The 20,712-nt window shown below is 39.0% G+C and overlaps 2 protein-coding genes across 3 annotated transcripts; one reads left to right on the plus strand and one right to left on the minus strand.

Annotated features, from left to right (window-relative positions):
• Positions 1-80: 80 nt before the first annotated feature.
• On the minus strand, positions 81-13,986 carry LOC134877175 (adenylate cyclase type 3-like). 2 transcript variants are annotated; one of them, XM_063902588.1, is made up of 21 exons: positions 13,918-13,986; positions 9,682-12,945; positions 9,163-9,312; positions 7,574-7,713; positions 7,374-7,485; positions 7,013-7,140; positions 6,473-6,631; positions 6,226-6,385; positions 5,942-6,049; positions 5,675-5,748; positions 5,330-5,491; positions 5,079-5,166; positions 4,779-4,895; positions 3,478-3,749; positions 2,659-2,740; positions 2,301-2,459; positions 1,801-1,947; positions 1,542-1,658; positions 1,187-1,313; positions 897-1,021; positions 81-633 (listed from the first exon to the last, which is right to left on the minus strand). In XM_063902588.1, exons 2-21 carry the CDS (start codon positions 10,360-10,362, stop codon positions 454-456), a joined length of 3,288 nt encoding a protein of 1,095 aa, XP_063758658.1. In that variant the 5' UTR covers positions 10,363-12,945; positions 13,918-13,986; the 3' UTR covers positions 81-453. The 2 variants fall into 2 exon arrangements, with proteins under 2 accessions (XP_063758658.1, XP_063758657.1); XM_063902587.1 differs by having other exon boundaries at positions 5,675-5,751.
• Positions 13,987-15,546: 1,560 nt separating this feature from the next.
• Positions 15,547-20,653, plus strand: LOC134876459 (alpha-N-acetylgalactosaminidase-like). Its single transcript, XM_063901391.1, has 9 exons — positions 15,547-15,825; positions 16,437-16,593; positions 17,107-17,247; positions 17,925-18,136; positions 18,220-18,314; positions 18,463-18,624; positions 18,779-18,976; positions 19,058-19,198; positions 19,941-20,653. Exons 2-9 carry the CDS (start codon positions 16,439-16,441, stop codon positions 20,139-20,141), a joined length of 1,305 nt encoding a protein of 434 aa, XP_063757461.1. The 5' UTR covers positions 15,547-15,825; positions 16,437-16,438; the 3' UTR covers positions 20,142-20,653.
• Positions 20,654-20,712: the final 59 nt, after the last annotated feature.

A 20,712-nucleotide genomic window follows, 5' to 3' on the forward strand; every position in this document is an offset into this window, starting at 1 on the left:
TCCTTAGTGGTATTTTTTACTGTGTTTGCCTTTCAAGAATAACTTTAAATTCTGCAAGATCCAAAAATTAACCACAAAGCTGTAGTACAAATATATTTATTGACAGTATAAATACAGTGTTATTAAGCTACGATATTTTACAAAACCTGAGCTCAAGGCAAAACAACAAAAGAAAATAATTTACAAGTCTGTTCCAAGCTTGAATTGTTATAGGACTCCATGATTCACAAATGATAACATTTTTAATGAACAAATTCTGTGAGAATTTCACCTACACCTGAATTATCTCCAATTATACAGAACCAGTTTTATCCCTAGTTGAATAGCATATTATGTGTTGTGTTTGTCTACTTTCATATGCTTTACATTGCTACAGAGATTATGAAAAAGATCTATGTAAGTAATCTTCTGCTCAGGCTTATCCCTAACAGCTTTTCACACAGTGGACCATTTTCAAAGGTCCAAAACTTGGTGTGGTAAGGTAGTGGTCATCGGACCGCCATTTTTACTGGGTTTGTCTTTTCCTTTCATGAAGAAGGTGAGCAACTCCCCTTTCCCTTTGACAAATATAGGCCCTCTTCGGATAAAACGGAAGCTGTACTCCTTCAGGATGTCATAGCAGTCCTCTACCACCTGAGGGTGGATATGTACAAAATCAGAAATTATACACAATACATTGTACACTTATGTACACTTTGGGTTTCGTAAGATAACATTTCATATTGATACAGCAATCAAGAAAAAGCCAAACAGTAAAATGTGAGTTCACGGATTATTTTAAAAAGGACAGTGCATTCACTAGTCTGAGTTCAGGTAAAGCTTTTCCTAAATAAAACAGTAAATCAAAGTATTAAAAGGATGCATCCAAGAGTGTATTTCTGCTTTTGTGTTTGTACCTGGATGTTTCCCATCACTCCAGTTGACTCCATTCTGCTGGCCACATTAACCGTGTTACCCCAGATGTCATAGTGAGGTTTACGAGCTCCTATCACCCCCGCCAACACTCCCCCCTTATTCAGGCCTGAAAACATGGACATATTTAAAACGTTGGATAGTGTGCACACACACACAGGCGTACACAGACAGACAAACACACACAAACACAAACACACACACACACACACACACACACACACACACACACACACACACACACACACACACACACACACACACACACACTGACCTATTCGGAGCATGAAGTTGTTGAAGGACTGTTTATTGAGGTTGTTGAGGGTGACTTGCATAGCCAAGGCAAAGTCTGCCAGGTCAGCGAGGTGCTGCCAGCGCTCGACCAGGGACTGTTCCTCTGGCTGTGGAACAACAGCACAACTTTTGTACATCCTCACCATGTGAAGCAGCAGTTAATGTACGAATAAACAACAGGTTGTTTGCTGTGTTAAGGAGTAACCAATTGAATTTACAAAAACAAATAACTATAATCTGAGCAGGATACAGTTTGAATAAATGTGTAATCAGATTATAGTGGCATCTTCAAGAGTGACTTTATTACATACTACTATGCAGTAGTATGTGCAGACCTTGCGCTTGCTGTAGTCATTGGTGTTGCTCTCCGGAGTGAGTCCTGATGCGGCCATGTAGGTGCTTCCTATTGTCTTGATCTTAGTGATGAAGCGGAACTCATCTCTGTCCAGTAACTGGTGGAGGAAGCGTACATACAGTAAATACATAGTAACATTCAAATACAGTTGATCAAACAGAGTGGTACTCTAGGCATTTAAAACTTTAAAGCTGTACCAATTGTTCTCTTGTTTTACAGCCAGCTGTACAAACACTTACACTATCAAAGTCTGAGATTATTTCATTTAGAATCCTTAGACACTCGATGCCGCCGTTGTTGATGCCCTCTTCAGTGTAGAAATCAGAAAAGTTGGGGATGGAAGCAAACATCACACCTACTTCGTTGTAGGACTGGCTGTACAGCTCCTACAAATGACACATGACATTGAATTAGTGTGTCTGATTTTATATTGCTTATTTTTCTTCTTTAATAATGTTTTTATTTAACATTTTTATTATCACTGATTATTTGATATACATGTGGAAAGCTCTAATATGTAGTTTTGAAATAGTCCACAAGATGGCACTAGGCGCATTAAATAGCATTGAAATAAGTGTAATATACAGTACAGTTTAACTACAATAAGTGGCTTTAAGGCAGTTTATTTTTGCACCCTGATGATTTTTACTCCTTGCTGACTTTCCTCACTTTTTGCCCGTTAACATCCATTATTAAAAGCCATTTTACAACTTGCCCATGCATGTTCAGAATTATGTACCTCGTCTCTTTTCTTAGTGCCCAGGAAGTGCTTGGCCACATGCTCCGGCAGCATGTTGGTGACCAGTGCTTCGTTCCAGCGTCTCATTTCAAACACCCTCTCCTTCTGGTCATGCACGCCTACCTTCCACAGAAACATCTTCCTGGATTGATGCTCCAACTACACACACCACAGAATGATCATATATTGTAAGATTAAATAGCAAGTCATTTAGATTAAAAAAAAAGACATCATTATAGTAATTGGATAATTTTTTTGCCCAGTGAAAGGAATATGATCTCTGATTTTAAAGACTAAAGCAGACTGGCTGTGGGTCAAAGTGTGATACAGAGTGGGTGTACTAGAAACAGTGACTCACATGGCGGGCAAAGTAGTATAAGCCAATCATCATCACAATGATCATCATGGTCATGAGGTACTTGGAAGGCACTATGGATGTTCTGGAAACAAGATGGAGGCAGAATATTGTATACTGGAATTACAACTGTAAAATATAACCAACAAAACAACTGGAGACAGCAGAATATTTATCTTGTGGCTTTTTAAAGGCAGTGACTGTTGGTCAATAGGGTAAACATTTTTACTAATAGATTTTACCATTAAACTTTTCATGTTGATTACTTACCCTTTTTTAAACAAGAAGTGTAGGGAAAGGTTAGGCTTAAATATGCACATTGGGTATTACTTAAAACAACATATTTCACTACAATTATAAAATATAAAATATGTTCTAATTGGCGTATAGTTCCAGGACCGAGTCAAAGGTTTTTACAGAGGGAATTGTGCATATCTCCTTTTATCCCTATATAAATCAAAACGTATTGTCAACAGCTTTAAAAAAATAATAATAATAATAATCAGTAATGCTTTTAGGAATAAATTATATATAAATAAGGTTTTCGAGGATATATGAAAAAACCCTTCTCTAACCTTCAGAATATAGATAGGAATTAAACTGAAACTGCTACTAAAGTGGAGATTTTTAGGAAAGAGCGTTTTTAGGAAAAGATATGTATTATAATATTCCATACAAATTCCTAATAACACCACAGGTAACTCCTAGAAATCACCAAGAAACTCTGAAAAATGTTAAAATGCATGATTCATTTATCTGTGTATTTTTATCAAAATAACAACATTTCACACTGTTCATTTATCTGTTTAACCAATTCCACACCTGTACGAGGCAAACTGTATATAGTCATACAGGTCGAAAATCTCCCTCCAGCTGTAGATATTAACCGCTCCAGTTGCTGTGACGACCAGCACCATGAGTCCCAGTTTAATAAGGTGGCTGACCTGGACCAACATAGCGGTGGCAATAAGTGACATCACAGCCATGAAGCTGTAGTGTTTGGGGTTTTGCGCACAGCCTCGGTACCCAAGTGACTCCAACACAGGGCCCGAAGTGCTGTTGAAGATTTGAAGGGACGGAGGTGCACAGCTCAGCTGCAATATCAGAGATGAAAGGCATGAGACATTGTCAGTAAAAAAAATCACACACTTTTTACTAAACATTACGGAAAGCACTAAGCGATTGATTAAATATCTTTCATTTGACTTTTTTCTTGCACTGTATATTTGTGCGAATAGTAAAGGTAGAAAATATTTCACTATTTTCTTTGAAGCTTTTGACATACTGCCATTTTCTTGTCACACAAGATGGGCCCATGAGAGATGGGATAAAAATATAGTGAAATATATAGATGAAACAGCAGTACTATGTGTAGTAAAACTGAATCAATGTTCAAATGAAAAACTTACTTTCTGTTTGACCAATTAAGAAGTATTTTCAACAGAGAAGGACATTTTAAAATTCTGGGCACAATAAGTGACATAAGGTGTTAAAAATAAATAAATAGACAATTATAGTATTATTATAGTATATTTCCACATTTAATGTATACAGCATGTCCAATCGGTTATTGCATACATTAAATATACTGTATGTTCAAAACACTCTCATATGAACTGCAACGACAGGTACCATACGACTTTTTTGTGACTTCCAATTGACAGTTAAGACACAGCAATGAATGTTCACTTTAGCGTCCCCTATTCCTGTCATACATTGAAGGCAGCGTTGCGTGTAACAGGCTATTCCCGGGGGGCAGTGACAAATGAGCCAGCAGGCAGCGAGACAGACAGCTAATGGACCCCACTGGGAACATGTAGTCAGACACATAAAAGGCACTGATGGTTTGATGAGGACAAAGTGGAAACACAAAAACTAAAAGACGCCCACACGCTAGGGTTGGGAGATATGATGATATGTACCATGACAGCAGCATTAAATATTTTTGGATTTATATGATAAAGATGGCTTGATTTACAGTTATTCCATTCACTTGATTAGCAATGTATCACATTAGCACAATGTTCTCAGTATGTAAAACTACATATCACTATGAGAAAAAACAGTAGCCACACATATATTAACACAATGTGTCAGAGTGTAAAAGTGTCTTTCAGTCATACCATGTCAGCGATCACAGCCATGGTTAGAACAAAAATGGCCGCCATGGCCCAGGTGTTTCTGGCCCAACGTGTGCGATCGATCCACACTGAGAAAGACACCAGCCTCTTGGAGAACATCTGTGACGGATATGTTTTACTTCAATTAATCAGCCTTGGGTCACACATTTAATTTCACATGTCAATGCCTTTTTGACCGTGTACATTTTGAAATGTTGAAAGGTTGAAAAGTACTAATCAAAGACATAAACCAAATTGGGTTTCTAATCGCAGCAACCATGGATACTAGTTTTGTTTTCTCACCCTTGGGAAGATGGCAGCCAGGGAGCACACCGTGAGGATGAGCAGCAATACCTCCCCTATTGTGAAAGTCACATAGTTCACAGCCAACCTAGAAGAAGAACACATATCTTTAGTCAATTTTAGGTAGAACACAACCATATTTAAGGCACAATTGGTTCCTTTTTTAATTCATAGATGCCCAAGTAGCATTTTAACGTCTGCCGGCATTTAAGTGTGTACTAAATGCATGTAATAAGAGACAATAAGCTCACAGTGGGTCTATGAACACCTCCATTGCTGTAATGAAGAAGAGCACGATGATGCAGCAGCAGAAGGCTGCCCCGCTCCGCTTCTCCTTCTCTGAGGAGTACTGCTCCTCCAACTTTCCATCCACGAAACGCAACGACACAGGGTTGATCCGGTGATCCTTCATTCTGTAAGGCGTTGTGGTAAGATAAGAAACATAAACCTTAATTAGAGCTGGCTAAAAAAAGCCTTTGTGGTGTGTTGTAGCAGCAATTTGAGGACATTTCTTCTTTGGAGTAATTTCAGGTTCTTTAACAATCTTTTGCCCAATAATCTTTTGTCATCTTATTTAATTTGTTCAATTGTCTTACATTTGCTCTGATTCTCTCTCCAGCAGCTCCTGCTGCAGTTGTTTGTTGATCACTTGTTCTTCAGCCGTCTTATTCTTCTGAGTGTTGGAGCAAGAAAAAGAGAGATTGAATAGGTTAGATTAACAATTTTATTTTTGTGCATTTAATGCTAGTGGGGATAACTTGTGTATTTGTATGTATGGGTTATAAGTAGACTCTTTGGACATGTGTACTCATATGAAGACCTTGGTTTACATATCATAAATAAGTACATTTGTCATAGTTCACCTCCTGTGTAGAATCAGTGCGTGTGATTTGGGGTGAGGCTGCATTCCCATTTGTTACTGTAGTGTTGATCAACTGGTTTGAATTTCTGTTTGACAACATCCCTGGATTCTGAGGGGGGAGAAGCAGAAAAATATCAGTTAATGTTACGTGTTAATAGAAAATGGATATTTCACAACAACAAAAAAAATACTTTGGCTATGTACTTTGTTTTTGATTCAAGATAAACATAGCTTCATGATCAAACAAACAATGACAATGCCCTGAACGACAGTACTCTGACTCACATTTCCATTGAGCCCATTCACAGCCTCTTTAGGCACCATCACCAGGTAGGTGTCGATACCTTTCTCCAGCAGGTACTCGCACCTCTCTCCACCCTCCCCCGGCTCCAGTTCAAAACCTCCGAGCAAACTGTCTTTGGTGGTCTGGGAAATATGCACTCTCCTATGGAGCACACAAACCTCTTCAAATAAACGTATGGGAGAATTGAATCGATTCACATGACAGTGAAATAAAGCACTGTTCTCTTACCCAGGAATCCCCCCAGATTCCATCTTATTGGCTACAGTGACATCTGTGGACCAAACGTCAAACTGCCACTTCTTCTGCCCCAGCACTCCTCCCAGAACGGTGCCTGTGTGGACGCCCACACGCATGTCCACTTCAGTTTTAGTCTTCTCTCGTACATACCTAAGACAGAAGGGAAAAGTGGAAGATCTCTGTTGTTACCTTTGAAGTCATTATGTCACAAATAGCCCAATCTTCTTCGTCTGTGTTGTCTTTCATGTCTATTTTTCATATTTTTTTCCATCCAAATCTATAGAATTTTCAGATTAAGGGGCAATGCTTTTTTTTCTTCTCCTATTTCTCATACTTTGTTGATTATTTCAATGGTTAAGTGTCAAAGTATCATCCTTTTAATCTTTTGCTTGAGTAAACCTGTATATCTTTAATTATTGAGATTGCTTTTGTCTAATGCACAATATATACAAATACAATGACCATAATACCAATTCTACATCAATACTTACCCTTCCTTTCCTATTTTTTGCAAATAAAATCACTACTTACGATATTGCGTCCACCATTGCAAGGCCCATATTTATGGAGCAGGCAGCATGGTCATCTCTGAAATCAGGAAGACCGCAGATGCAATAGTAACAGTCTCCAAGGATCTTAATCCTTAGTTGGTGATGGTCCTGCAAGACAGCAGGAGGAAAAAGAGTAATACACACTTAGCAGACGTGTATTTGTAGCAAAGCAAAAACATTGGCTATATCTACACATTTAAAACCATGGGAAAGGATATTTCAGCTATAAAACATAACCAGTACTTTTACGAAGAATATACCAAACAATATATTGTCAAATCTAGGAAAGAAAAAAGCACATTGAGAGAATACAGTAAACTTTAATGAGAAAACAGACTCACTTCTGCCAGTTGATCGAAGAGGGCGAACAGTTCATTGAGCAGCTTTACGAGCTCCTGGGCGCTGCAGGCAGAGGATAGCTGGGTGAAGCCCACTATGTCAGCAAACAGGATACTGGAACACAAGTGAAGAGGTTTAACATTCAAAAACCTTCCTGTAACAAAGACCATCAATACAGTTCGACAAAATGTATGATCCTAACCTGACGTTTTCATGGCGGTACATGTACATGGTGTTGAACTGCTGCTGCTGCTGGCCATTGTGCTCACTGGCCTGGTCTTTCATGCCCTGCAGCATTTCATCAGCGATGTGCTTGGGCAGGATGGACAGTAAGAGTTCTTCCTATATGGACATTACACAGGAGGAACTGTGAGCTTTGTCAGGTTCAGCACTGACACAAAGAAGACAGTTGTCCCAAGTGTTTTTGTGTTTGTGTGCAAAGCATGACTGAAGGGATTCTCTAGGGATCCTGTCAACTGGTATAATGTGTTCCTCTTGGCTGGGTCTGTCTGTCTTCTTTCAAGCCCCCCAATGAAAAGACACTTAGGGAATTTAATTCTTTCTCTTTTTGTCTTCAACATACTGTTTCTATCATAATTCCTCATCTTTTCACCTCTAGTCTTTGAACAACTCTGCTCTCTATGTTCCCACAAATAGTCACATCACTGCAAGAAATGTAAGAATTCATTCAATTAAATAATTAAATTAATTAGGAGACAAGTCTAAGTTTGGAGGCAATATATGCTATTGTTGGCTTCATTCAAACAAACAAATGTATTTGGAATACTGTATCATTGTGAAAACCAGAAAACCAATGTATTCATCCATAAATAGAGCCCAGTATGTGTCTTTTATATTGATGGAAAATAACTTACGTACGTTTACCCTAATCAGTTCTTAGAGCAACTTTGAGGATTCAGATTCAGATTAATGATGCAAAATATAATCATGAAATCATTTGAATGTATATAGGTTAAGATAAACTTTATTAATGCCTTGGTAAAGTTCACAAGGTATCTGGCAGTAAATTAAGTTAAGAAAAAAGCACCAAGTTAAACACCTTTCACAATAAAGGGATGAACGCATTAATGCTTCAATAATTATAATAAATATAACTGAAAATGGGCCCTTGTGCAACATAGGTACACTTCCTTTGGTATTTTAAGTACATGTTGATGCTTAAACCTTTGCACTTTTACTGAAGTTATATTTTGAATGCATGACTTTTTGAACATATTATTTATACACAGTAAAACTGCTTCTTTTACCATGTCTTTAATATTTTATATATGTTTCTTCCCTTCAAATTCCAACCCCTAATTTCTGAGAGACAAATGAAAGCTTAATACTAGACAGTTCATAAACAATTGGACCAGAATTATACCTTTATGGAGAAAGTTGACAGCTGTAAAAGGAACCATAGAGAAAGAAAAAACTAATAGACATGGAGAGGTTAACATAAAGGGAAAGGAAGAGCTATTAAAAAACAATATAAAATCCTCAATCTAACTGTATCCTTCAACAACGTAGTTCTGTTAGCACAGAGCTTAATCTGACCGTATTGTGTTCGGTCCCTAGCGCCAACTTGCCAACTGGTGAAAACAAGTCTGTCTAATCACCCATTTAGCCACGAGCTCAGCATAACACTTTATAATTAGGAAGCACAGCGAGTCCTACCTCACTGGTGTGTTTGTCCATAATGTGTATGTGTGTGTCAGCCCCAAATGAGGAAATGTATTATCTCATTAGGCAAAGTCTACCTGTAATTGTATATTTGTGTGCCACATTTACCTGCTGGGTGCTCTGCTCCTCCAGTGTGAGTTTGACCTGTAGTGACTGACGGGCCTCCAAAAAAGCTGTCCTGTACTTCCTGTCCGCCATGTAGTATGACATCACACCCACCAAGGCTGAGCACAGGTACAGCATCATGTTGGCTAAGAGCTGAAAGAGAGGATGTGTGTTTGTTTAAATGTATGGTAATTTCCTCATTCTGTCAATTTGTATTGATGTTTGTAATTCTCAGATATTGAACATGAACTTTTACATTGAGAATTTTAGTTTTAAGAATAACCAACTGGATTTAAAAAATCAAAGGATGTAGTAATTGAACTGCTTCAGTGCAGCAATTTTATGAAAGGTTTTAAGAGAAAAAATACAGCAGCACACTCAGATTGAATGATCGGAATGTTAAAATAAAGGTAAATTTGTAAGTATAAATTCTCAGTTATAGTAATGTATACATTTTCTAACGTGAGATTCTTTATATATGCAATTTGAGACTATTCTGGCTCGTGCAATATACATATTTACCTGTCTAACCAGCATGGGCCCCTGCAGGTCATCTTGAAACCTTTGAGCCACAGTCACCCCCAGGACCAGGGTATGTATTCCAGATGAGAGGGCCGTGAGACGAAGCAGCGGCACCAAGTTCAGCGGTAGCGTCAGAAAGCTGGAGAAAGTGAAAAAGGCCTGCCAGCCCACAGAGTCACTTCCTTGGGAGAAACGCTCATAGTTCAGACAAATGTAACACAAAACGTGCACGTTGATCATCAGCCACAGTATGTACGGCACTGCTCCGCGCGCCACCGGTGACTCGGGCAGTTTCTGCAGCCGGCACAGCGCGTACAGCACCGCGTCCGCAGACAGCCCCACCGCTGCAACCACCACCATGGACAGTTTGTCATGAGTGTACACCACAGCGCACATGATGATGATGAAGCTGTTGAAAAGAGCGGCCAACAACGCCAGCACGAGAAGGTTCTGTTGTCTCTGTCTGCGGAAGTAGTTCTGGTAAATTCTCTCCAGTGACTCTGGCGCAAAAGCGAGTCGCACCGCGCGCGGCAGGCAGCGGCAGCATCTTGACTGGATCACGGTCACTTCACTGGATCGAGGCCCATCGTGACCCGGGTCACTGGGAACCTGCACTGAATACTCCATTGAGTACTCTGCAGACTGCTCCATGTCTGCCGTGTGGACCCGATTCAAAGACATGTTGGTTTAGTTAAGGTTATCCTGATGGTTCATCAAGTAATACTGTCTATTAATGCCAAAATCCATGGAAAAGTATCACAAGTAACAACATTGTGAAACTCTTTTTTTTTGGCAAAAATTAATCCATGGTAATGAAAACCATTTTAGTGCAAACAACAATAACATCCCAGGGAGTTTTAGGCTACATCAGGCATAACACCTTCTTCATTTTTATGGCGTCAATAACTTCCTTTAAAGTACTTCACAGTTATGAAGATGCTGCTCCTCCCCAGGCTGCTTCAGTGGAAAAACGTCTTCTTCCTTGCTGCTGCAGTCCTTTGTGCTGCCATGGTAGACCAACAAAACCCTGAGCCACAGTTGGATATCCATTTGCACGCAACATATAATGTTCTCAGAGAGGGCATTATTAGGCAAAAGTGCATCTTATTCTAATGCACAGCTCCATATTTCTCCTAACTGTGGTACGATCTGCACAACAGACTGTACTTCAAGATGCTCTTCTGTTTTCTGATGTTATTCTTCGTTTCTCTCTCCTCCCACCCTCCCCCTCTTGTTTCTAAACAGCTAGTCCTCTGTTACTGTTGCTAAGATGAAGCCAAAGTGACTACCAACTTGCAAACATGTCTTGGGAAGTGTGGCAATGCTGGTGTGAATTAGTGAGAAAGAAGGATTATTACATCCACTCTTTAAAAAAAAAAATGTATATTCCAATTTTTTAAATACCAGTACCAACACATTTTTTATAAGCTATCACATTAAAAAAATACAAACATGTAATTTAGCATTCCAATAGGTACATTTGATTAAAAGAAGTAACCTGAAATGTATATTAAATAAAACGTTCTGTATGCAAAGACACCCTAAACCATATCTACCTGCAATAAGTAATTTGAAAACTAAATTTGCTGTACATTTTCAGTGTAGACACAATTTTCCAAAATTTCAATATTTTAGTAAATAAATAAATACACAAACACATGCTTGGATAAAATGTATTATAATTGTATTCAAACACTTTTAGACTGCATTGTACATTTATGACACAATTTTCAAGTTTGATCAATATAAAAAGAAAATCTGATTAAAATAAGCTCACATTTGATGTGGTATTATCATTTTATGTCAGTTTGAATATGCAATAATGCAAAAACATGAATATGCACACACATGCACTCTTAGTGTTTGTCCCCAGATCTAAGCGCTTCCATCAGTCTGTGTGTGTGTTGGTTGTCTGCGGTGATTTTCCCATCAAGCCACTGAGAGCACTTCCCAAAGCCAACACTATAGCCACCAAAACTCCCACAGCCCCCAGCCTCCCCAGAGCTGCAGTACCCAGCGCTGCAGCCCCAAGTGCCCCGGCTCCGATAGGTGCTGCTGCTGCGGTGACCGTCTCCATGCCGATTCCTTTAATTAGCTCTGGCCCCGTGAGAAGGCCCGTTTGTAGATTCACCTTAGTGTTGAACGGACTCTTTGGTGCACCCAGGACAAATGCAGCTACTGCAACAAGGGCGATTTGTAAAATTTCTGACAATGTTAGGGGAGTCGATTTCACAGCTACACCTAGCATTGATAGAAGTGCACCAACAACAACTGAACCTAAAGCTGCTAACATTGTATTTCTAGAACCAAACGCCAGTTTTGCTGCAACGCTTGCAGCTCCAAGCGACACTCCCGCAGCTGTAGCCGCTCCTAATGTTCCCCCCATGCTGCTACGGGACCCTAGAGAAGAGCTTAAATGCAGGATGGCTCTAAGAGAAACGGATGATATTATGGCAGCTCCCAAAGCGACCTTTCCAGCTACCTCTGGCCCAAGTCCAACCGTGGCCACTGTTCCTAGACCAGCTCCGAGCAGGCCCGCAGACAGATACGCAACCCAGAGGACCGACTGCAGCATCAAAACCACCTCCGCTTCAGACCCTTCTCCTGCTCCACCTGCCCCTAAACCTATTGAAAATCCCAGTATGCCCACAAAAACAGAGTAGAAGAAAATCCTTTCCAGAAGTTTGCACCCGCTTTTGGATTTTGGTTTTTGGGTCATTCTTTCAGTCATAGCCTTTCGAAGTGCACAAAGCACGGATATGGTCAATCCCATGACAAAGAGCCCAACCATGACTCCCATTCTTCCATACAGGACACTCAGGTAGAGTGTGGTGAAGATGATCAACAGAGCTGTGGTCATATCGTTGATATTGGAGTATGAGTAGACTACAAGGACCAGAATGCCTTGTGCTGCGATGCAGATCCATGGTGGAAGGACGCCAGCTAACACTCCAGTAGTGACAGCACCAAGCACAACAGAGGCTCCTGTCGTGGCCTCTTCTAACCACGGCAACCTCGCTCCAACTTTATTCAACAGCTTCATCACCATGGCAGCAAGGAGAAAACCACTTCCCAGAGAAATGAGCAGTGAGGTGAACAAGAGGCACGCTGACACCACACCGACCCCGGTGGAACCGGCACGTCCAGCAGCCAGGGTTGCAGCAGTCAGCAGGACCCCATCTTCAGTCAGTGAGGGCTCCACTGCAAATAATGCAGCTTCTCCAAAAGCAAAACCTGCTGCTGCACTCTGTAGGATTGTCTGCACTGCACCAAAAACATTACCAAAAAAAAAAAAAGGTTTATAAGGGTTAGATTTAACTCATTACATTTACTTCTATGCCAACACCAATTGTACACGTGAAGTTCAGTTAAGTACAATATTGAAAATGTAGGATTTCTTTTAGCACAACCTCAGTATTTTTTATTTGTTTTTGTGTTTTATATATTCATCAATCTTTTATTATATATATTATCATATCATTAAATAACATACATCCATTTTGACTGTAAATAGACAGCTGGTATGGTTGCTTTTATTTATCAATCAAAATGAATGATCAAATTGTAAAAGATTATGTCTTGTTATAAATTAAACAATCCAAAATATAACAATTGATTAATCAATTAAAACAAGTTGAATCTACTATATGTTAAAGCATCTGCAATAATCCAATAGTAATACAGTACAAAACAGTACAACTGTACCATTCTGCATATTAACATAATACATTACTTTTATTAACTAGCTTTTAAATCCAGAAATGTTGCTTGAAATTAAGTACTTTTATATGTTGGTGCATTTACTAGTTAGTATAAAGTAGAGGATCTAAATACTTGTATTTTCCCCACTTGTAAAATGGACCCTGTCACTTTAAGAGGAAAGTGAAACCATTGAAGTTGCCTCTATGCTGAAACTTAAAACCAGGAAGTCTTTCTGAACTACGAAAGAACAACACACATTTCAAACAGACCATTTCATTACCTCCACCCCTGTGTCAGTGCAGTGTATAATCTGCAAGAAGTAGTTATCTGTGCTCTTCCTGTAATCTGCTGCTTCATTAAAGTATCACAACAGCAACTCTGTCACATGGCTGCAGCTTTCTGATCCTTTTCAAATATCAACTCTGAGTCATCTGTCCAGCAAATGAAAGCAGCTATCTGAATGATATAGTGTTATTTATCCCAAGTTGAGCTATTTTGTTTCTTTGTATAAGTGCATCTCTTAAATAGTCTTACCAAGGCTTGTTTCTGCCATGGCTTCTTGTAGCTGCCTCTGCATGAAGCTTGGGCACAGAACACAGGCTCCACCTTTTCCTGTTTGATCCCACGTTTTCCCCACAGAGGGCAGAACCAACCAGAATGAAGAAAAGTGAATGATTGACATATTCAGTCAGGTTATACTTCATATAAACGATTATTTTTAAAACGGTCAGCTGACAACTGTCACATGCAATTGTGGACTAAACAATTGCATTATTTTTGCAGGTTTGAGTGAGGCTTAACCAGTTAACAAGCACAATACAAACCAGAAAACATATCGCAATGCATGATTTATTTTCTTGTTTTGTTTTATAGTTATGAAATAAAGGGTGAAGGATACAATGAAAAGTGTTAAACCATTTGTAATGGTAAAAAAACCCTTTTCTTTTCCAGTCTCAGTGCACCTAGTGCTGGAGTCTGCTATGTTGGAATTCCTCTCGGATCATATCGAAAACCAAATATAGAAATCATTAACAACAGTAAATAGTGGTTACACATTGATGAACAAGCATTCACAATCATGTGCCACAAAACAATATAACATTTTACTGTAAAACAAAAACTTTTATTTGTGATACTTTGATACATTTGGCTGATAATACTCATGCACTCTCACTTAAAGGCGATATGGTGTTTATATACAAGTACATCCTTGAATTTTTGGTTTTTACTAGTCAGTATACAGGCTTTAATGTTGACATTTGTTGTTCTATGGATTGGTCAGTTTTTTTGGAGTTTAGCTACGTAAGCAAAGTAACATTTTTTGAACAAAAAACTGCAGACGTTTGTGCAAAGACAACAATCGACAACCAAGATAACAAGTTTACCTGACGTGAGTTCAGGTAAACGTGGCTTTTTATTCTCTCTTTTTATAAAATCATACATGAAATATGACTCTATATTGGTGAGTAAATTAGCACTCTTACTACAGACAAATGAGTGTTAAACCAAAGGGGCCTTGACCCAGAAAACAGGCAATAAAAACCCCGCAATGCTGAACAATCCTTTTGTGTTTCAGACCTCTCACAGCAAACTAGCAAACAAATTGCATTGTCAGCAACTTATTTTTGCATTACTGCCATTTTTTAAAAACAATATGATAATTTTATAACACAGTTTCAGTTCATCTTATAAGGGTTATCAAGGTTCATATTTTCCTAAACACATTTAGATTACAAATGTGTTTTTATCCCGTCTACATAAATACGAATTTAAATAAAACTTAAAATAATAAACAATGGGGTAAAGCACTTTTTTAAAAGCGTTTACTGTTATGCTAGAGGTGCATTTAATTTAATTGCCCAATACAGCTTAAGTAAACATAATCAATTCATATTGTTTATTAGCCCTTTATAAATAGTGCTTTTATAAAAACTGGTAGCTTGTTTTTAATACCATATAATAAACGTAAATATAGCACCTCTTCATTGTCGTTGTCATGGAAAGTTATTAGCAAGAACCAAGTGGGAAAAGCGCTGATTAAAGGGAACGAGTGGACGCAGGTAAAATACAAAATAGGAAAAATTGGGACGCGGCCCATGGGTGTATACAGAGAACGCGAACGCGGCCCGTCCAGCTTCCTGTAACTCCACTGTCAGCTGACTCCACCGCTTGGTCACGTGGCTGTGGTTTATTTTCTATTGGAGCGGTTCACTTTATTTCTGTACAAAGGAGTCTATCACGGGTTTTGTTTAAAGGTCTGAGCGAGTAAACGTGATACAAGGTTTACCGAACACTGCAGAAAACGTATAGAAAGAAGAAGAAGAGAAGAAGAAGAAGTAGGAAAAGAGGAAGAAGAAGAAGATCAAATCTGAGGTTCGGAGTTGAGGATACTCATCCCACTTCGACTTTCTTCCTTCACTGAGAGCAGGTTACTACATTTAAGTAAGTAGGTTCGACTTTTCATAATTATTACACTGTATGAATGTACGCTAACAAACACGGTATTTGTATCCCCTACACTGCTCGTTTGTTTTGACAAGTATTGGATGCTGTGTGGAACATAAAAAGCACAATTTAGTGACAGGTATGAACATGTAAGCCCACACTTTACAATACAATTAGATGAGAGTTTATGGTGAACACGTTTTCCATATGTTTTTTCACCTTCCATGTTGTAAGAAAAGCATGTTCTTTGGATAAGTAGTGTTATGATTTAGCTTGGATGATTGGACTGGATAATAGGAGAAGTCACCTGGCAGGTTGTTGAAGCTTCATAACACCCAGTCATGACTCATGTGATAGTCAGATGTTTGTGTGAGAGATGATTGTCTTTTGTCTTACAGTTGTCTTTTGTCTTACAGAACATAAATACCTAACGACAGTATTATTTCTGCTTCGCTATAAAGGAAATGCTTGAACATGGTTATGTGGTTTTGCTGCAGGACATACATGCACTGGCTGCAATACTTTGCATTCGACATTCAGAACACCTTAACCGTGATCTCATCCAGCACACTAACACCTGATTCAACCTATCCCTTTTTCCTCTGCAGTAATGCATTTAGCAGTGCTTTTATTTGTGTCTTCGCTCTCTGTGGCCACCTTCGCCCTCGACAATGGACTGATGAGGGTCCCTCCCATGGGCTGGCTGGCATGGGAACGATTCCGTTGTGACATCGACTGTGACCACGACCCCAAGAACTGCATCAGGCAAGCCTAAATAATATAGGACACAGTGATTTCACTCGAGCTTTCCTTGAAAAGCAGGGGTTATTCACCTCGTCACCAACTTTTGCATTATTGAAATCACACCATTCCAATACGTTACCCTGAACCGCCACTTATATAATGTTATAAAATGTTGGCAAACATTGTGTTTTGTGTTATTTGTGTAATATTTATCTTGTCATAATTTTGGTGTGGAGCTCTGGAAACCAAACAAGTTTTGTGGAAAAATGTATATTTTATATGTTTAATCCTGCAACCCTTTTTTTCCCCTTTTTTTGAAATAATTCTAAATAATTTGCCACAAATGTGTTTTCTCATCAGCTTAAGAACCTATTCTCGTTACAATTACTGCAATTCATAGGCCCAAACCACTCATTCAAAAAGCAACTTCACATACTACAGGAGAACATTTGCATTGTGATTTATGATATCTTTGATTTAATGATGTGTTTGCTGTACTCCATATCCTAATGAGATTTTCTTTCTTCCCTCCAGTGAGAATCTGTTCATGGACATGGCAGACCGACTGTCAGAGGACGGTTGGAGGGAACTGGGCTACGTGTATGTGAACATAGATGACTGCTGGTCCTCCATGAAGAGAGACGACAAGGGGCGGCTGCAGGCTGACCCCAAAAGGTAAAGGAGCACTGTGGTCACAGAGAGACACACACCCACTGAGGAGCTGTTTTGTTCAAATATTAATCTGTAACTGCTAAGCCTGTAAGTCAATAAAACTGTACAACAAGGTGATTACAATGTGACAGTCATGCAATCATGTGACACAAAAAACAACATTAGTAGTCAGTGGTTTCACAACTCTGCGGGGTATAGAAGTTATTATTTGCATCACCAGCATATGCACAAAGGAGACATAATGTAAGTGAAGTTAAAAGACAAACTTATCAAAGCACTCAAAAAACAAGTAAGATTTTATTTATTTTGATGTACTTTTTGTGTATACCAATTTCATGTGTATACTAAATTTGAATATGTGTATATTAGCTTTTTTTCCCCTTTTTTTGTATGTCTATATTTTATATTTTATAGAGCAGCTCTTTAAGTTTAGCTTTCACTTTGTTTTATATTTACTGTTTTTTTATGTTCTACTGTTCATATGTAAATATGTTTATTTTACTTTAATATTTGATTCATGTGCAATGCATTGTTTACATGCTGCCGTGACAAAACAATTTCCCTATTTGGATCTATGAAGTTAATCTAATCTTTGCAACATCAAGAAAAGGAGTGCCTGGGAGTGTAGGCTGTGTAATTGGTAAATCATTCTAACTGCCATTTTTTGCACTCTCCATCAGATTCCCAGGAGGCATCCATAAACTGGCACGCTACATGCATGACAGGGGTCTCAAGCTGGGCCTCTATGGGGACATGGGCACACACACCTGCGGGGGCTACCCGGGGACGACACTGGACAAGATTGAGTTGGATGCTCAGACCTTCGCCGATTGGGAGGTGGATATGTTCAAATTTGACGGTTGTTATTCTAACGCCACAGAGCAAGAGCAGGGTAAGAAACGAAGAGGGGACCTTTACATAGTATGTAATGAGGTGTAGCTGACTTGTTTTGACTCTTGTTTCTCCCTTGGATAGGTTACCCTCTAATGTCAAAGGCTTTAAATGCGACGGGACGTCCCATTGGATACTCCTGCAGTTGGCCTGCGTACCAGGGGGGGCTACCACCTAAGGTATAAACATCTGAAAGTTTAACATAACTCACATCATTGACAATGGAATACTCCCAGTGGAAGTACACTGTTTTGAGGACTATGTTGCAATAATTCAAATCCACAGATAATTTATTGACTTTTTTGTGAAACTGAATTATGTATTTAGGTAAACTACACCCAGTTGGGTGAGATCTGCAACCTGTGGCGTAACTATGGCGACATCCAGGACTCCTGGGACAGTGTGTTGAACATTATTAACTGGTTCTTTGAAAACCAAGATGTCCTGGTACCTGCAGCTGGACCTGGAAAGTGGAACGACCCAGATATGGTTTGTTCAACTGTTCAATGTTGTATACAATATTTACTATTTTCTATTCATTCTGTTAATTAGGTCAGGAAGCACCAGTACTATGAGTTAAACACCTACAGGTATTAAATCTGGTTTTATTCTTTCATTGATTGTTTAATTTTGACTTCCACAGTTGATTGCTGGTGACTATGGCCTCAGCATGGAACAGTCTCGGTCTCAGATGGCTATTTGGGCGATTATGGCTGCTCCTCTTTTTATGTCCAATGACTTGCGCACCATTAGCAGTGGGGCCCGCAGTATCTTGCAGAACAAAATTGCCATCAGCATCAACCAGGATCCCATGGGTATCCAGGGAAGGCGCGTTGTAAAGGTGACACTCTTTTGCTCCTGCCTTTGACTTCTCATTCTTTGTGTCATTGTTCACAATTTCTCGTCCGTTTTTGTCTGCCAGGAGAAAAGTGGCATTGATGTGTACTGGCGCCCCCTGTCAAAAAATGCCAGTGCTTTGGTATTCTTCAGCCGCCGTAATGACATGCCCTACCGCTACCAGACCACCCTCGGCAAACTCAACTACACCGCTGGCAGCTACAAGGTTTGTTTTTGCTAATTGAACATCTGGCCCTTGGCATTCCATTTGTCAATAATTTCAATGCCTTCATTTTTTTACTTACTAGAATACACCTGAACACTTTATCTTAAACTCTATATATCTTTATCCTATATCTATTTTTTTCTTCGTCTGTTGCACCCACTCATCAGGCCCTTACTATATCAAAAGATAATGTTACACTTACAAACATCTCTGAATTTCTACAGCCACAGAAGTCAAGCCCTCTTACCAACACTAAAGGGTCCAACAGGGGACTTTTCTTGGTCCACTTCTATTTACATTATACATAATTTACATTTATGGAGTAGAAAGAATAACATTGAGATGCCACATGGTTCCAACACAAACCAGGCTCTGAATCATTTTGATGATTTCCAATTATCACTTCTTCTTCATAGACTTGTTTTTAATGTAAATAAGACCAAGTACATGGGTTTTCTCCCCTTCCACCACTGTCGCCACTTCTGACTTTTCTGCCATTAAAACTTATAACCATCCATTTTATGTCTGTTCCGAACACTAAAACTGTTGTTCGAGCAACTTAAATGTTCGCACTTTATTTATGGGTGATTTTTGTCATACTGTGATGAAGTGAACTTATTCTACGGTGTTGGTCCGCTGGATCCACATGATTAATTATACCAGTTTTATTTTAGATTTTGCAAACCAAGTGAGGATGTATTCAAAGGGAAAATCACATTTTCTCGTATACTCTCACTCTCAGATCTATGATGTCTTCACGGAGAAGACCATGACGCTGAAAGACTCCACTACCTTCGTGGTGTCCGTGAACCCAACAGGTGTCGTCATGTGGTACGTGTCTGCGCCTGCCAAACGAAACCTCCGCCAATTCTACAGAGGTGGCAGACTGCAGGGATCAGTCTTCGATGACGATGAAAACGCCGTTCCACCTGTCTTCCTCTGATCACTGACTGATTGAACTTCATTATATAAGGGATGTTAAGAGTGTCATCTTAAAAGCATGGCACTAGCTATTACAAGTACAGGAATCCCTTGAAGTTCAGGGGAAGCCATCTGGAAATAACACTTAGCTGATTTTTTTGTATGTGATTTTTCACTTGCAGTATCAATGGAAATCATTTAAAAAGGTCCAAAACAAACCCCACTTAATGTTATAGAAAAAGCCATGATTTTGAACACATTTATGTAATTCACAGAGCATGAGAGCAGATGATTAATTGTATAAAAAGCTGAAAGACTGGTCTCATATCAGCACTTAAACTCAGACGTCTCTCATTTAAAAAAAAAAACCAAACATTTATTTGAAGTAAGCTTGAAAGTCTGGAGGTCCTGATGTTGCAGTGTTGAGGATGGGAATAGTTATGAACTGAAACATGTTTAAGAAATTAGTTTATTTTTTTAATGGAAATTATTCTGTGAATTATGTTCTTCACTGAAATAAATATTTTAAATAAGGCAAGTTTGTGTTCATTATGGTTGGAATCATTAAGGTGCAGCACAATTTATTCTGATGT

This window comes from Eleginops maclovinus, chromosome 15, assembly GCF_036324505.1.
Source record: "Eleginops maclovinus isolate JMC-PN-2008 ecotype Puerto Natales chromosome 15, JC_Emac_rtc_rv5, whole genome shotgun sequence".
Lineage (NCBI taxonomy): Eukaryota > Metazoa > Chordata > Actinopteri > Perciformes > Eleginopidae > Eleginops > Eleginops maclovinus.

What these genes read in the sequence shown, in the direction of transcription:
- LOC134877175 (XM_063902587.1), bottom strand. Translation starts at nt 10,362, where the DNA reads ATGTCTTTGAATCGGGTCCACACGGCAGACATGGAGCAGTCTGCAGAG. An exon ending in GCACTGATTCTACACAGGAG is followed by an intron (nt 5,752 to 5,941) that starts GTGAACTATGAC and finishes TCCAACACTCAG; the next exon opens with AAGAATAAGACGGCTGAAGA. An exon ending in ATGACTACAGCAAGCGCAAG is followed by an intron (nt 1,314 to 1,541) that starts GTCTGCACATAC and finishes GTTGTTCCACAG; the next exon opens with CCAGAGGAACAGTCCCTGGT.
- LOC134876459 (XM_063901391.1), top strand. Translation starts at nt 16,439, where the DNA reads ATGCATTTAGCAGTGCTTTTATTTGTGTCTTCGCTCTCTGTGGCCACC. An exon ending in AGTGGAACGACCCAGATATG is followed by an intron (nt 18,625 to 18,778) that starts GTTTGTTCAACT and finishes TGACTTCCACAG; the next exon opens with TTGATTGCTGGTGACTATGG. An exon ending in AGGGAAGGCGCGTTGTAAAG is followed by an intron (nt 18,977 to 19,057) that starts GTGACACTCTTT and finishes TTTGTCTGCCAG; the next exon opens with GAGAAAAGTGGCATTGATGT.